General features: G+C 42.8%; 1 protein-coding gene across 2 annotated transcripts; it reads left to right on the plus strand.

The window, feature by feature from the left end:
* Window positions 1-1,213: 1,213 nt before the first annotated feature.
* LOC129676523 (ATP-dependent RNA helicase SUPV3L1, mitochondrial) lies at window positions 1,214-17,753 on the plus strand (the record flags this gene model as incomplete). Of its 2 annotated transcripts, XM_055606909.1 has the most annotated exon segments (12): window positions 1,214-1,328; window positions 3,572-3,740; window positions 6,533-6,644; window positions 8,477-8,554; window positions 9,218-9,309; window positions 11,038-11,218; window positions 11,331-11,424; window positions 12,696-12,915; window positions 14,118-14,198; window positions 14,641-14,817; window positions 16,317-16,465; window positions 17,297-17,753. In XM_055606909.1, coding segments are annotated over 12 exon segments (1,883 nt in total), but the record flags the coding sequence as incomplete, so codon positions are not given.
* Window positions 17,754-17,994: the final 241 nt, after the last annotated feature.

Here is a 17,994-nt window from a genome sequence, read left to right on the forward strand (position 1 = left end):
AAAGCTGGGGTTAACGATGTGCTGGTAGCCTCACCCCACTTTTTAACTGGGATCTGAACTCAGGTCCTTATGCTTGCACAATGAACGCTCATGTGCCCTGAGCCTTCTCTCAAGCCCTGAGACTCTTAAGAATATTAATGGGTGTGCTTTCCCAGACTTAGTGTTTATTTCTCTATCTGGGCTGTTGTTTTAGAATAGGTTCTGGCAATAAATAAGTACTCTCCAAATAAGTCACTGTGCCTTTACATCACACTCCTCCATTACTTAGTAAGTCATGCGTAGACTGTCTTTGCTCCATTGTTATCTGTGTTCTGTTAACATAGGTGAGCACCATGGATGGAATTGTTGTGCCAAATAGAATTAGTGCATGGCACCTTTCATCTGTTTCTACTGCCATTGGCTTCCTTCTCCTTCACAAAGTTCTTATCCTAAAAGAAAAACAAAACACTGGTTATCGTGGGTTACTTAGTCCTATCCCTCCTGAGGCTGAGGCAGGATTTGGGTTCCAGGTTAGTCTGGCCTATAGTGTGGCCCTGTCTCAAAGCAAAACAGAGTAGGAAATCAAATTATTGTTTGATTTCCATGGGTATCTTCGTCTTAATTATAGCGTTAAATGTGTTTGACCCTTAGACCTTTAGCTTGTGCCTGACACTGTGGGAGAAGAACCTCATACGTAGCCAAATGGGACCTACTCCACTTTTCTCTCAGATACACTAAGGTGTAGACAAAACTTACTTGGTTCTCTGTAGTCTCTGAAATTAAACAAAAAACAAACAAACAAAAAATGTCATTGAGCTGGGATAGAGGGGTAGCTTAGGGTTTGATCATGGGCTTCATGTGTACAGATTTCTAGGTTCAAGCCCTGACAGCCTCCCTACCCAAAACATTTCACAAAAAGAAGTTCATATCTATAATGTATACCCAGGCTCCTTAGTGTAATTCCCCACTGTGTTAACCTTTGCATGTTCACACTGGGGTAGTTGGTAGTTGTCAGCTAGTTTCTTGTTTTGCCAGAAATGTGAGTGTAGTTTAAAGAAGGAAGGAATAGAGAGTGGGGTCCCAGGGAAAGACGGGGTCTCTTGCTCAGGACTTGTCTGTAGCTCTGCAGTGTCCAGCACACCTCACTCAAAAGAAGTGGTTTCCAGAGCACTGGGGGTCTAAATTCGGAGTACCATTCAGAGCAAGCATGCTAATGCACTGTGTTATTTTACAGCTCATGTGGACGACTTATTTCCATTTTTCTTGAGACATGCCAAACAGATATTTCCTGTATTGGAATGCAAGGATGATCTACGTAAAATCAGTGACTTGAGGATACCACCCAACTGGTTAGTTCTTATATTTACTGATAGGGAATTTCTGAATTTGGGGAAACTAATGTTGGTTATTTTATTTTATACTAGATTAAAAAAAAAAAAATAAGGAGTCTAAATTTTGTTTTTCCTAAAAACAAAATAAAGTAGCCAAGGAATTAATTCTGTCAGACACTTCACTGGTGTGTTCCTTTCATCTGATGGTTGAGGTTTTCTTAAGTCTGATTTCTTTTTTCTTTTTCTCTTTTTAAATATACTTATTTTTGTTTTATGTACAGTGGTCTTTGACTGCATGTATAGAGATACATATATGAGAGTGTCAGATCCCCTGGAACAGGAGTTACAGACAGTTGTGAGCTGCCATGTGGGTGATGGGAATTGAACCTGGGTCCTCTGGAAGAGAAGTAAATCCTCTTAACCTCTGAGCCATCTCTTCAGCCCCTTGAGACTGATTTCTAATGACGTTTCTTTTGTAAGGTTGTCCTGATAGGTTAGCTGACTACCTGAATATTAGTAGTTCTTTCCCCATGGCTGAAACTGCACTGTCTCTTAGGTCTTAGCTATGACACCTTTGGGATACTCTGCTCCAATCTGGTGGGCTGCTCTCTGGGCCCTGCCAGTTCTCACCTTGGCCCTTGGCCAGAACCCCATGAATCCCCAGATATCAAGACTCCCACTCTCTTCACCTTTTCTGCCCTTTAACATTCTGCCTTTCAAATTCAGACTGCACTCTCAAGCAGAGACAAAGCTTGGGATTTGATCCCCAGCGCTGCATCAGACCAGGCATGGTGGTGCATGCCTGTAATCTCAGCATTTGCGAGGCAGAGAAGTTAACAATTCAAAGTTTCTGGTTATAATGGTGTACAACTTTAGTCCTAGCACTCAGTAGACAGAGGAAGGAGAATCTCTGTTTGAGGCCAGCCTGTTCTACATAGTTCCATGTCAGCCAGGGCTACATAGAGAGACCCTGTCTCCAGGGGGAAAAAAAAGAAGAATGGATAGATGGATGGCTTGATAGAAGGATAAGTAGATAGATAGATAGATAGATAGATAGATAGATAGATAGATAGATAGATCTTTGCTGTATAGCAGGTTGGAGGCTAACCTAGGCTACATGAAACCCTGTCTTTAAATTTTTTTTTTTTTTTTAATTTCAGCAACTTCAGCAGCTCTAAGTCTGCTCTCCTGCTTGTTCAGGACAATTACTGCTTTCCTCTTGGGTTCAACCTCCCTGTGTCCTGGTGGGATGCAATAAGGACCATCTGCTGTACTTCCTTCCTTCAGAATAGTCCTCACCGCCTTTGCCTCTGTCCCAATGAGCTACTGTGATATTTTGCCCAGTTCCGTAGTAGGGCCTCTCTCCTCACCAGGAGCAGAGGCTCAGTCGCTGTATTTATAAACACTGAAATTACAAAGCCTTCAGTATTTGCTTTGGGGTCTGTTGTAGGTGGTGATTAATATTTACTATTGATATATCTTATGGTAAAGCTTGCTGTTAATCCTGAACAGCTGTATAACCAAATCACCACACAGAGACTATGATTTATTTAATTAACCTAGAACTCAATGCTGGGCAATATTTACTCCATCCTAAACCTCCAAGCCCTCATAGTTTCCTAACATTCAGATTTCCCACATTATACTTGCTCTTATTGATATATTAGGGCCAGTCCATCTCTCCATGTCGTTCCAAGATCTCTCCTCCTGCATATGTTCTCCCAGCCTCTCCTCTGCCCTCCTCTCCTTCTCTGCCTCCCACCTTCCTGTCCTTTGGCTCTTCCCTCTCTTCCTGCTTCCTCTCTATTGCTCAACATTGTGGCTAGTTGCTTTATTTTGGCATGTTTACACAAAGTTGAGACAGGATGCCTCAACTTTGTATCACAATGTAAGTATCACAATGCACTGACTGGATTCAAACCAGAGAGTGGGAGAGAGAAGTCAGCATTTGAATGAACAAGGGTAAGGTGTATACATTTCAGAGGAACATTATAACAACAGGGGTCTTTGGGTTCCGAGCAGTGGGAGTGATGTAAACATATCTGTGGGACTGATGGCAGTTTAAATCCGTTTTCAATAACATTGAGATATTCAAAATACTCACTGAGGTTTCTGTCCTCCAGTAAGTGCTATTCTGAGAAATCTTGGTATTTTAATGTGGTTATACATCCCTTCATTGATACATCCCTTCATTTTGCAAAGACTGCTAGAATGGATTATGAGGTTAATAGACTTAAGCTCTTTACCTACTCATGTTTTAGGTACCCAGAAGCCAGAGCCATACAACGGAAGATAATATTTCACTCGGGCCCCACCAACAGTGGGAAGACTTATCATGCAATCCAGAGATACTTGTCAGCGAAATCTGGAGTGTACTGCGGCCCTCTGAAGCTGCTGGCGCACGAGATCTTTGAGAAGAGCAATGCTGCTGTCAGTACCCTGCCGAGTGTTTCCTCATTTCCTTGATAGTTTTTCATTTCTTGGGGTGAGGATGGATGTGGGGAAAGAAATACGTAGTAATTCACTGTGGACAGAAATGCCTGTTTGAGTGTACCTTGAAGCTGTCAGTTGTATGAGGTGATGGTGTCACTACGAGTGGGAGGAAGAGAGGCTAAACTCTGACATGCCATCCATATGCTGCATCCTTAGATCAGAGAAAATGTGAGAAAGGGGCCCGTGATCCCGGCACTTGGAATGTGGACGCAGGAGGATCTTGAGTTTGAGGCCAGAGGCAGGCCTGGGCTACATAGGGAGCCCCTGTCTCAAAAAAACAAACAAAAACTATCAAAGAAAAGTGAAAACAGCAACACCTAGTATAGAAAGTGAAGTGAAATATTACTGAATGTTTTATGTAGCGAGAATTGCAGAAAATGACGTGGAGCCTTCTGTCAAGCTCTTCATGTGCTTTGCCCCGCCCCCTTTTATAGCATTTGCTTGCTTTTTCAGGAAGAGAGCATGAATTAGTTGGAAGTTGCTCTGAACTCCTCCTTGGCTTATGTAGTGCTCTGCCGGGATGTTTAGCTGCCAGTGTCTTGGGTCAGACACTGATGCTCAGGACTAGAGCCACACTTTCAAAACTGGATTTGAGGCCATTTTGTTTGAGGCATCCTTTCACTAAATGGACCATTTTATATTGTTTAGTATAGCATACTGCGATGTTATCCAATTTGGCTTAGATAATTTGTATTCTGCATTTAAAAGATTACTTTTTTTTTTAATACATAATGCTTTTTCCATACATTTGGGATATTTCAGACCAAAGACCTGGTTAGTTTTTTTGTTTTGTTTTTTTCTTTGTTAACATAACTAGTGTATTTATCTGAAAGGATATTTAATTTATAGTCTACTATTATTTAATACTTAATCCATAATCAAATTCAGGTTTTATTGGGCTGAAGAAATGACATCACTGGTTAAGAGTACTTGTTGCTTTTGCAGAGGATCCATGTAGGGTAGCTCACAGGGCCACTCACTCCTGCTCCAGGGATCTAGCACCCTCTTCCAGCCTCTGCTGGTACCACACACATGCACATAAGTTAAAAAATAAAATTGTACATTTTTGTGTGTGTGTCAGTTGTCAAGTAACAATGTCCCTGGTCCCTCCTAAGATCCCATCTTCAATTCTCACATGGCATGGCCATTCTGATCTCAGAGTTCCTCATTCTATCTTTGTCTCCTGTGAGTTCTTTATTTTTTAAATACTGGAGGTTAGTTGTTGCCTGGACTTTCTTAGATTGAACACATAATATCCTTCATTCTGATGAGCCTTGCATTCCTGGCTAAAATCGATGAGTGTATCACACCCCTTATGTTGCTTCTTCTGGGGGAGTTAAACTGAGATGTCTTTTTATTCTCAGGCTTCCCTCACAGTGTTCTTAAGTATAGAAACAATTCACATTCATTGAATTAACTCCATTAATGCTGAAATGTACAGAGAGAAAATGAAAGATGATAGAGCAGTATAGTGAGAATTCTGGAATTTTGGTTTCTTTACAAAACATAGGAATGTTATAAATATATGTTTTTGTTTTAATCCCAGGTATGAGGATATGGGGTTGCTTTACACTGTCTGACTGACAGGCAGATGACTATGATTTGCCCTGTGCTCTAGCAGAGGCATGGTTTACGAGCTGTGGATGGTTTCTGTGATTGTGTGACATTTGGAATTCTGGGAATTTGTCAGAGGGTGTATAAATGCTGGAGCCCCAGGAGACAGGGTGGGTGGTTGGTGTTCATTCAGGGGGAGTGGTTGCAGTTTGATAGTAGTTGTGCTCAAAGAAGAAAGAAATGAGATCTCAGATCTCTGTCTCTCCTCTCTCCTCTATCCTTCTTTCTCCTTTGTAGTGATAGGGGTGGAACCAGGGGGATAGAGAGTGGGAAAAAACGAACCCTAAAGTAGCAAAGGTCAGCTACAAGCAAAGAAGAAACAGAAATTAGATTCACAAATAGCTATCCCTCTTTCTCCCTCTCTATCTAGTGATATGGGGTGAAATCAGGGCAGAGTGTGGGGGATAAAGCATGGGGGAAAGAAGAACCCACATAATAGCAAAAATCAAGCTACAGGCAGGACATTGTGGCACATGCCTGTATTTCCAGCACTTGGGAGGCAGAGGCAGACAGATCTCTTGAATTTGAGGCCTGCCTGTTCTATAGTCTAGGACAGCCAAGGCTACACAGAAAAACCGTGTCTCAAAAAGAAAACAAACAAAAAAAGCTTAAGAGCAGAAAGAAAGCTTAGTGGTAGACGACTTGCCTGGCTTGGGCAAAACCCTGGTTTCACCATGTATTACTGCAGAACAAAGCCAGAACCAGAACTATTAGCTGGGTTCCTTGATGCATGCCTATAATCCCAGTACTTGTGAATTGGAGGATCAGAAGCTTAAATCATAGTTACATAGTTAATTTGAGGCCAGCCTGGGCTACATTAGACTCTGTCTCAAGAAACAGGAACTGCTACAATTTTTCTACTGAGGATTCTTCTGATTTGTCTAAGTTGTACAACAAAGTAGCTCTGCGTGTGTGTGTGTGTGTGTGTGTGTGTGTGTGTGTGTGTGAAGTATGTAACTTAAGCTTTGGTAATATTTTATTCAGCTATTTAAATAATTTTGATAGTAATGGAATAAGTTCTTTTCAACCCTAGGCTACTTTTTGTTACCATTTTCAAGTCAGAGATGAGTCTGGTTTGTTTTGTTTTGTTTTTTGGTTGTTTTTTGTCATTCCAGGATGTGCCATGTGAGTTGGTGACAGGTGAAGAGCGGCTGACAGTTGCGCCTGAGGGGAAAGAAGCCACCCATGTCTCTTGTACTGTGGAGATGTGCAATGTTACAACTCCTTGTATGTATATGCTGTTCAGAAAACTAGGACTTGGGGGTTTTCAGTATAACTAAATTTAGGATATAGGGCTTTGTGGTGAATAGTTAAAAATCTAGAAGAAAACAGTACACTAAATATTTAGCGTTAAGCTAACTTTACCGTGCTTGCTTCTGAATCCTTGTGGTCCTTTGTTGTGGATGAAATTGAATCCCAGTGCAGTAATCCCTGCACTTGAGCAGAGGCAGGTGGGTGTCTGAGTTCCAGGACAGCCAGGGCTACATAGTGAAACATTGTAAGTCAGACATAGTCTGGTTGTGTTACATACACACATATATACGTGTGTGTGTGTGTGTGTGTGTGTGTGTATTTGAGATCCATTTACACTGTTACATAATATTCTTTTTTTTATGGCAAGATTTCTTCATTCCCTGTTAAGAAATATTTAGGTTGTTTAAATTTGGCCATGGGTTGGGAATGTAACTCAGTTGTAGAGCACTTGCCTAATAAATGCAAGGCCCTGGGTTCAATACTTAGTGCTGAAATCAAAAGTCTGTATTCTATACAGTGCATTAATGAACTTCTGGCTTTAATTTTGAAAATACTGAAGTGCAAGTAAACAAAGAACACACATATATATATATATATATATATTTTTTTTTTTCAGACCCACTTGTCTCCCAGTGAGTTTTAATTAACCCTGTGGTGTATATTTTCTTGACTTTCTTTGCCAGTGTTCAGATTTTGTTATGTGTTATAATAGGGTATGCACTCAGGTGAATATGTTAAATATAGTAAAAATCATATGGGATTTTACTAATAGCTTGCTTTTCTTTTTAAAATCAGCTTTTCAAATAAATAGTTTTACATTTTTCAGTGTATTGTAAAAGTCATATAGTATAACCATGCAGATAGCACACAGAATCAAAGTGGTCTCTGCTTCCTGCTTTTTAGTCTGTTCATCATGATGTGATGAGTAATTTTTAATTTGGTTTTCAGTATAAATTACCTTTCTTTGACTCTCAATTCCTTGGTATTTGGAGGAGAATGAAATCGTGTAATGTGGTTAGAAGTATTTGGGATTAGAGGGAAGCCGCGCTGCGGCTTGACTTCCCGTGGTGAAGGGGTTAACACCTGTAAGCAGGAGCAGAGCCAGCCCTGCACCACTGCACCTGCTGCTCCCAGAGCCCCCTCCTGACGCTTTTGGCATCCTGAAGGGCTCTCCACTCCTCACTCCAGAAACATAGTTTCTTCCTCCTCCTTTGCTACCATGTAGATGTGGTGTTGCTTTCTTTGTGTTGTATCCTTGGCTGTCCTGGAACTTGCTGTGTGGACTGGGCTGGTCTCAACCTCATAGAGATCTACCTGCCTCTCTGCCTCCATACTGCTGGGATTAAAGATGTGTGCTATGCTAACATGCTGGGCTAAGATTTATTGTAAGTTGTGTTGCCCCGAGAGTTCAGAAGAGTGCATCAGATTCAGGTCCTCTGGAATCACCCTGCATTACCCATCAGGCTGTCTTCAGGCTGGTGTGGTCATTGCTGTTAGGTGGAGTCAGTAGGGTGTGTCTGAGGTTGTAACCAATGGGATAGATAGAGACAGGAAAGTGCTCTGTGTGCTGTGTGGCTTGGATTTGAATCTCATCCCTACACATGCTGTCTAACTTCTGTGGACCTCAGTTTACTTTTCCTGTCAAATGGAGATAACTGCATAGGTTTGTATGAGGAGCAAACCACTTAGACCAGGGCTGCTAGAAAAGATGCGCTTAATAAGCCATGGTCATGGCGCTGGTGAGGGGGAAATTGGTGTTGGAGCTTAAGTGGCTTTCTTGCTCATGGAGACTCTTTTGTTCTAAGATGAAGTGGCTGTGATAGATGAAATTCAGATGATTCGAGACCCAGCCAGAGGATGGGCCTGGACCAGAGCGCTGCTAGGTGAGTGCTCTCACTGTTTCAGTCAGCTGCTGCTGCCTCTCTTCTTGGGAAAGTTAAGTTAAAAATCAAAATTATAAAGTTAACACAACCAGTGGTAGAGCACTCTCCCAGTATGGGAGGGCCCTGGGTTTAATCCTTAGGTTGCAACTGGGGACATTTGTAGAGTACTTCCAGCAGGCCATGCATGAAGCTGTTCCCAGAACCACATAAACCAGGTATGGTGGACAGCCCATTGTCCCAGCACATGGGAGGAGGAAGCAGGACCATAAGGAATTGAGAGGATTATCATGGACTACACAGCAAATTCAGGGCCAGCCCAGGCTACCTTGAGATACTGCCTCAGTCTGGTCATGGTGGCACACACCTTCAATCCCAGCACTCAGGGAGGCAAAGGCAGGAGGATCATTGTGAGTTCAAGGCTAGCCTGGTCTACAAAGCGAGTCTGCCATGGCTACACAGAGAAACCCTGTCTTGAAAAGCAAAACAAAATTAAAAAAAAAAAAAAAAAGATGCTGCCTCAAAAGGAAAAAGGAAAGTTTGTCTTGGCATATTCACAGTCACTGGTAACGTCTTGATCTGTTTCACGTCAGCTTTCTGTGCATATGGTGTCTGAATGCCGTTAGAAGAGAAGAGAGCAGTGTAAACCCCTGTGTGCATTTACAGGGCTCTGTGCCGAGGAAGTCCATTTGTGCGGAGAGTCTGCTGCTATTGACCTGGTCTCTGAGCTTCTGTACACAACTGGGGAGGAGGTAGAGGTAAGGTCCATGGGCTCCGTTCTCACGGGCTCGCTGCAGAGCTGAGCTCCAGTGTCAGCACTGGGCTGCAGATCAGCACTCAGCTGCAGAGCGAGCGCGCAGTGAACCATGTGTGAAGTTGGCACAAGCAGACCCCTTGTTTGCATGTGTCCGAAAAAGCATTTTTATTAGTCATTTGTTTTTGTTTTGTGTACATTTTTGTGTTTTGCCTACATGTGTGAGACAGTCAGATCCTCTGGAACAGGAGTTACAGACAGCTGTGAGCTGCCATGTGGGTGCTGGGAATTGAGGGTCCTCTGGAAGAGCTGCCATTGCTCTTAACCACTGAGCCACTTCTCCAGTCCCGTAATTTTTCCTTTTTAGAAAAATTAAAACAGTTCGGCAAAAAGGAAATCCTTATTTTAGCTGAGTGGCTCATATATATGGTAGAATTTCATAATGTGAAGTTCTGATGGATAAGCCATGACGCATATGTCTTCTAAGCATGGGAAATCTTTATTTCACAGAATTCCTGGTTGGTTGGTTTGTTTGTTTGTTTGTTTGTTTGTTTGGGGGGACGAGTAAGTTTCATTGGTTCATTGGTTTTGGTTTTGGTTTTTGAGATATGGTCTCACTGTGTACCCCAGGTCAGCCTCAAAATTCGTGGCAATCTCCTGCCTCAGCTTCCTGAGTGCTGGGATTCTAACTACCACACTCAGCTTTCTAGCTTTCACTTTCACAAAAATCTTTGGAGTGTAGAGCCAGATATGTTTACTTATTCGTGGTGCTGGGAATCGAACCTTATCCTTGCCCTATCACTGAACTACATCCACAGCAGATGAATAAGTCTCTTTAGAACTAAGTAAGTCAGACTGTTGAGTTTGAAACCCAGCCTGAGTTCGTGTGTTCTAAGGCCTATTTATCCCACAGTGGTGCCTTTTGTGTTTCTCCAGTCATCAGGTCTAGTCTGCATCCTTTTGGCAGATACAGAGGAGTAAGAAACTGGTTTCCTCTAAAAACTGCCCTTATTTTCCCTTACCAAAATTCTTTAATAAGGTAGTAAAGTTGTATCTGTTACTTTTTTCATTGCTAAGACAAAGTTGATGAGGTGGAAGGGCAGATGGGCTTCTCTTAGCATGTCGTTTCAGGGTCAGAAGCTGAGAGCTGCTAACATTAAATCAGCCAGCTTTGTTTTCTGTTCTCGCCGAACCCTAGCTGCTGTTACCCACATCTAAGGTGGGCCTTCCAGAGATCTGTGTCCATGGTGACTCTAAATCCAGTCTACCTGTTGGTAAAGATTAGCCTTAGGTTGGCCCGTTACAGTTTCATGCTCTACTTTGAGAGAGATGGACTAGAATGCAATGGGAGAAATTGCAGACTCAAATCCTGGATGTTGCTGCTTTGGGCTCTGTCTGCAGCAAACCACAGAAGGCCTCTGATCTCATGTTTTAGTGGACTATTTTACTGTGTCATAAAATAGAAATATCAGTCAATAATCTTTCTGAAGCTGCCATATTGTCCTGAAAATAAATGTGCATTAAAGTTCTTTAAGGATGTCAACACAATAATATTAATTTAGCGGTATCAAGAATTGAAGATAGCCCAGCATCAAATGAGTGCTTCTAAGTGTTGCTCCTGAAAGGAGCTGCTGAAGTAGCTTTAGTTCCAGTTGAGTGCCTTGCAAGCTTTTCAGCGGCTGGCCCCCTGCTGCTGACTGAGTGTACTTTTCCATGTGTGTCTTTATTGCAGGTTCAGAAGTACGAGAGGCTCACCCCCATTACCGTGCTGAATCATGCACTGGAGTCTTTAGACAACCTTCGGCCTGGGGACTGCATTGTCTGTTTTAGCAAGAATGATATTTATTCTGTGAGCCGACAGATTGAAATCCGGGGAATGGAATCTGCTGTGATATACGGCAGTCTCCCGCCTGGTAATAACTGGCCTTCCTTTACTGTGACACTCACTTTTGCCAGTTAGGTTGACATGTGTATAGAAAGCATAGTAAGAGAAAAAATGGAATTAACATGAACTGTTTCTTCCAGGGACCAAACTTGCTCAAGCAAGAAAGTTTAATGACCCCAGTGATCCGTGCAAAATCTTGGTAGCCACAGATGCAATTGGCATGGGACTTAATTTGTAAGTCATTTGTTTATAATACAGAGTGGGTTAGATGGCAGGATTGTTTTTTTCTTTAGTTTTCTAATTGGTTAGGATGGAAATAATAATGTAAATTTGAGCTTTATCTTTTATACTTGTTGGGGAAATAAACAAGAATATCACAGAGCTCTGGGATTTGGAGTGCTTCCCCTACTAGACAAACACCAGCTGTTACCTGGCTTTATTTTGGGTTTTTAGTCATCAGGTGTCCAGGTGCCTCCAGGTGCGGCACTATTCTCTCTAGGAAATGAAAGTGACCAGACTGTTCAGACTCAAAGAACTCGTAGGAGCTCTTGGTGGCTGCCTGTGCTTGTTGTGTTTGGGGCAGTCTTGCTGGGTTGCCCAGATTGCCCTGCCGTGGGTTTAGCATGTAGCCCACGCTGACCTGGAGCTCTTAGCACCACTCAGTTTGTCTTTGTTGTTTTGATTTTTTTTTTTAAAGGATTTAAACTGTTTCAAATTTTATGTCCGAGTGTTTTGTCTGCATGATATGAACGTGAACCACGTGTGCAGAGGGGCCCGAACTCTGAAACTAGAGTTACAGGTCATTGTGAGCTGCCATGTGGGTACTGGAAACTGAACTCAAGTCCTCTGCAGGAGCAGCCAGTGCTCCTAAACTGAGCCATCATTACAGCCAGAATCAATAAGGTTGGCCTCATTTGTGTAGCCCAGTCTGCCCCTGTCTCAGCTTCCTGGTGCAAGGGTTATAGGTGTGAGCCACAGTGCCTGCCTTCTTTACAGTAAAAAAAGAAGTTAGCCAGGTGTGGTGGCACACACCTGTAATCCCAGCACTCAGGGAGGCAGACACAGGTGGAACTCTGAGTTTAAGGTCAGCCTGCTCTACATAGTTCTGGGAAAGCCAGGGCTATGTAAAGAGACCCTGTCTTAAAAAAAAAAAAAACAAACAAAAAAAACCACTAAATTATTTATGTGAATGAGTATTTTCCTGATGTATTTCTATAAAAGTAGAAGTACTTGTCTGCCTGTTATATGCCCCAGCACTGGGGTCAAGATAGTTGTGAACTGCTGTGTGAGTGCTGAGAATAGAATTAGGGTCTTCTGGAGGAGCAGCCAGTGCTTTTAGCGCCTGAGCCATCATCTCTCCATCCCACCCACCCCCTTTTTTTTTCTTTTTTGAATAGTTGCAAAATTAGACAAGGCCTAAGTGAGATTTGGACTGAGTACATGTGATGATCCAGGTTACAGAGGCCTGTGTGTGCTCTGTGGGGTCACTCTTATTTCTATTTCAGGAGCATAAGGAGAATTATTTTTTACTCCCTTATAAAGCCCAGCATCAATGAAAAGGGAGAGAAGGAGCTAGAGCCGATCACCACCTCCCAAGCTCTGCAGATCGCAGGCAGAGCCGGCAGATTCAGCTCCCAATTTAAAGAGGGAGAGGTTACAACAATGTACCAGAAGGACTTGGCTTTGTTGAAGGAGATTTTGAATAGACCTGTGGATCCTATACAGGTAAGGCCTACATGTCACTACAACTGCTTCATGTAGGTAGGACAGTCGCTCCTGCCTCAAATGCATGGAAGCAGAAGGGCAGCTGGACTTTACAGGAAAGCTGTCCTTCGGGCTGGAGAGATGACTCAGCAGTTCAAAGGTCATACTGCTTTTGCAAAGCACCTGAGATTGGTTCCTAGCACCATACCAGGAACCTCCGTAACCACCTGTAACTCCAGTTTCAGGGATCCTCTGCCCCTCATCCCACCAACATAAGTAAATAAACAGAAGGCTTTCCTTTACTGTTTCAGAGAGGCATCAATACCTTTTAGAGGATTGTGTACAACTAAAAGATCCGGATTCAGTGGGTTTAGCTGGCCTGATTTTCCTTGCTGTGGGTACACATAGATTCATGTCAGTAAAGTGGAAAATGGACAGAAGCTTCAGTAGAGAAGAAACTTAGCATTGAGCTATACAGTTACAAGCAAGCAAGGACTCAATTGAATCATTTTAAAGCAAGCTAACTTAATAGTTTTAAGTTTTGAGAAACCTACTTTAGTAGCTTATTTCATTTGTCAGTAAGATGATGTAAAGGGAACTATATCTGAGAAAATGGGGTGAAGGCTGGTGACGGGACTTCTGTTCCTGAGTGTAATAGGTTCCTGGGTGGCTGCTATGTAGTTTATGCTCAGCCCTACTTTTCTCCTGTATGCCCCTTTTCTAGACTTTATCCGACCTTTCTAGTTTGCATCTTCTGATTCTCTCTTCCCCCACCATTTCCTCTCTTTCCTCCTCATACTTACCCGTGGACATTGCTTAGCACAGTAGTATATACTCGTGTCCACAGTAGATGTTTTCTTGTGTTCTGTCTCACACATTGAAATATATGGAGTTGCCTTGTCCATTTTATTCAATGGAGAGAATTGCAATTTGGAAAATTGTTTCATCCTTGAAGACATTTTTGATATTCTGTTGGATCATTAATATATTCTAAAAATCTGGCTAAAACATAACAAAGGGCTACGTAGTCTGCCATCTTCATAATCCTATCAGCTTTTCTAATTGCAGTAAATTATTAAAATGATCATGTCTTTTTCTCTATATTACTGAAATCCTGGCATGGTAAGAACTTGGCCTAATGTAGGACATTGTTTCAAATGAAAATGCCCTTCAAAAACTGAAGGAAAATGAAGCTCACGATGATCTTGTCTTTTCCTCTGCAGGCCGCCGGTCTTCACCCAACTGCTGAGCAGATCGAAATGTTCGCCTACCATCTCCCTGAGACAACGCTGTCCAATCTCATTGTAAGTGGAAGCTCTTTTCATTTTTCCTTTTAAAATTGTTGACGTGGCGTGTCAGAACCGGCTCACTGCGTAGGCAAGAGTGGAGGACAGGCTGCTGTGTGCAGCTGCCACACATGGCATTTTTATTGCTGGTGAAACTTCCAAAATCTGGGTGTGTTGGTACGCACCTGTAAGCCCAGCTCTCAGGACCCTGAAGCTGGAGACCTGGAGTTGGAGGCTAGCCCAGGGGCCATAGTGAGCCTCTGTCTCTAAAGAAATTGAGGTTAGGGAAGGTGGTGGGAGAAATGCCTCAGCTTTAGAGAGCAGTCAGAGAAGCACAGCTCTCCTGAGATCTGCTAGGGACTAATGGGGTCGTCCTTTGTGGACTTTAGTCCTTTACTGAAACCCAGTAGGAGGATATCACATCCAGGCAGTGAATAATTTCACGTGTATTTTTCCCCAGGATATTTTTGTAGACTTTGCACAAGTTGATGGACAGTATTTTGTCTGCAATATGGATGATTTTAAGTTCTCTGCAGAGTTGATCCAGCATATTCCACTAAGTCTCCGGGTGAGGTATGTGTTCTGCACAGCCCCCATCAATAAGAAACAGCCTTTTGTCTGCTCGTCATTGTTACAGGTATGTCTTTAGCTCTATGCTCTTTTGAGTTGTTCCAAATTGATCCATTTTTCTCCAGACAGTACTCTGTCCGTTAAAAGAAAATGCTTGGAAATAGGAGACTTTGTGAAAACTTAAGCATAAAGTGACTTGGTCATTTTTGAAAGATAACTTTGCCTTGTATTTGGGCCTGGATGGTAGCCACTGTAAGCTGAAACACGTAGTTGAGTGAGCGCTTGGAGGGATTAGGGTTTAGTGGTGACAGTGGCACTGTGCGTCTTTTCTTCTTAGCTATTTGTACTGGGCTGTGGTGTGACTTGTGAAGAGCACAGAATTCTAGGAGAAAGGGCAGCAGAGCTGAACCACAGGGGCCCTAACATGCCTGGTGCTCCATCCTGGGGTGCCACTCATGCCACTAAACTCAGGGTTCCTGTCTGGACTTATTGCCATTTCTACCACAGGCCTTCATTCTGTGTATCAGCTCTAGTTCATTTAAATGTATTTCTGGATTTACCTTTTCAGTCATTGTAAAATTATATAAATGGTACACAAATACTTGTTATGCCAAATTAACACATTACAGATAGGTTAAAATTGCCATCCTCAGCCTCAGACCTACTCTTAGAGTTGTTCCACATGATTCCTACCTGCGTACCTACCTGAAGAAATTTCAGTTCTGTTTTGATGGTGTTTTTCTATAACTGTTATAATAATAATAATTCTGCAATTTGCCGTTTCCCTTTCCCTCAACAGTGTGTCTTAGAGGTCTAGGTTTAGGTCTTTTCCTGCAAGTATGTCATTGGTGGGAAAGCCAGGATAAGGGGGAGGTTGTGGGGCAGTCTTCAGGTACTGAATGCTCACATGACTAGAGCTTGTTCCTGTGGCCTTGGTCCTGTTCACACCATTCCTCAAACAACAATTTCAGTGACACAGGATCCTCTGCCAGGATGGAGGATCCTGGAAGAGTGCAAGTCATCAGCGGTTTAGGTCTTGTGTTGAGTGTGAAATCTAGAGAATGTTCTTGTTCTGGTACCTCCTCTGTCCTGAACTATAAGGAGCTCAGTCTTGCTGATGGCCTCTGGTGCCACTTGGAACCGTGGTTTTGAGAAGTCAGTTGGATTCTGGGGACCAAACTCAGTTCATCACACTTATCAGCAAGGGCCCTTCCCTGAGGGGTCAGTCTTGATGGCCTCATTTTAATTTTAAACAAACTGTTGAAGCTGAACCTGGTGGCACACTCCCATAACGCCAGTGCTCAGAAGGTAGAAGCAAGAGAATCAGAATTCAAGGCTTTTCTTGGTTAGATAGAAATTTTGTGGCCAGCCTGGCCTATGTAAGACCTTGTCAAATAAATGATTGCAAAGCATACATTTTTTAGAACATAGGAAAGTGTCAGTTAGGAGGGAAGCTAGCCTATCTTTTGAAACAGCCACAGTCTACAGGCTCCACTTCTTTTTCTCTGTGATTACAGACCTAAGAGGATTCTGGTTATTTTACCAAGCTTTCTTCTTTCCTCTCAGTTTGCCAGACAGTACAGCAGGAATGAGCCCCTGACCTTTGCATGGTTACGCCGGTACATCAAGTGGCCTTTGCTTCCGCCTAAGAATATTAAAGACCTCATGGACCTTGAGGCTGTCCATGATGTCTTTGATCTTTACCTATGGCTAAGGTAACAAACCTTTTCTTTTCTATGCTCTCAATTTTCTAACTCATGGGGCAAAGTAAAAGTTTTGTAAGTGGGCTTCTCCTCTTTCGTGTTAGGGAGATACACGACGTATTATGTATTTTCCATAAAGGTGCTTGAGTTTATACTCATTCCTGAAAAGGAGTCCCTAAGATAGCCTCACTAATGAAAGAGTGGTCCTTGATCGAGAGCTTTGCTATCCCTTGAGTACTGTTCTGAAGTAAAGGACTTGAGCTCCATTTAGACTTAAACTCTGCAGTAAACAAAATACTGCTCTGTGTGTGTACATGTTTGTACAGGTTTGTATGATGTGGGTGGGATTGCACATGCAGGGTGCATTTTCTTCCAATCAGGCCAACTGTGTGGGGTTGGTTCTTTACTTCCATATGTTATGTGGGCCCTGTGGCTCTAACTCAGCTCACAGCTTTGTGAAGTAATCACCTCTATCTTCTGAGCCATCTCAACAGCCCAGGTCCTGCATTTCAACAATGCTAACTTGTGTATTGACATTTTCAAGAACCTTTGCTCTAGAGCAGAGCACTCAGGATTAACGAAAGAGTCAGGAGGATCTCTGGGAGGCCAGCCTGATCTACAGAGTTCGTTCCAGGACAACCAAGGCTTCATGGAGGAAAAAAAAAAAAAAAAGTCCCCTGAGGTGGGCTTCAGACACAGCCTCAGGCCTGGGCAGAAACAAAGGCTGCACGAAGGCACTGTACTAATAGAAAAGGAATGTGAACAATCCTGTTGTCAGGATGTGCGTGCATTGTTACACTTGGCTCAGAGCTGCTGCTCTAATGCTCGTTGTTCTTTTCCCAGCTACCGATTTCTGGATATGTTTCCAGACTCCAGCCTTGTTCGAGGTCTCCAGAAAGAGCTGGATACCATTATCCAAGATGGTGTGCACAACATCACCAAACTGATTAAAATTTCCGAGTCACACAAGCTTTTGAATCTGGAGGGCGTATTAGGAGAGGACCAGTCACGTTTTTCAGGAACTGCAAAGAGCCCAGCAAGAAGGACACGTGGCACCAAAAGCTCAGGGAGTAAAGCTGAAGAGCCTGTCAGCCCCAGTGCCAAGGAGCTGCCCCTTGCATCTAGGCTGGTGCAGCAAGGACTCCTCACTGCAGACATGCTTAAGCAGCTCCAGAAGGAATGGCTGACTCAGCGAACAGACCATGGCAAAGAAAAGGCAGGGACACGGAGAAAGAAGACTGACCACAACTCTGATTAGGTTTTTTTAATTTTGCAAATAAAAATCAATTTTAAATCCTTATGTACACGGCATTCGCTGCCTGTGGTAGGATTGTGGCTATGTCGCACTTTTTTTTGTTTGTTTATTTTATTTTTTTTTTTTTTTCACAAAAAAGTAAATTCCTAAAGCTATTTAAACTACTTACTCCAACTGTTAAAATAGAGTATGTTTAAGGTTTTACTGAGTTTTCATAATGGCCTTTTCTGGGCTAGCCAGGACACTGCTGTTTAAACTCGGCATGGCATCGCATCAGTTTGGGGAA

Source organism: Psammomys obesus, unplaced genomic scaffold, assembly GCF_907164565.1.
Source record: "Psammomys obesus unplaced genomic scaffold, mPsaObe1.curated_primary_1811, whole genome shotgun sequence".
Lineage (NCBI taxonomy): Eukaryota > Metazoa > Chordata > Mammalia > Rodentia > Muridae > Psammomys > Psammomys obesus.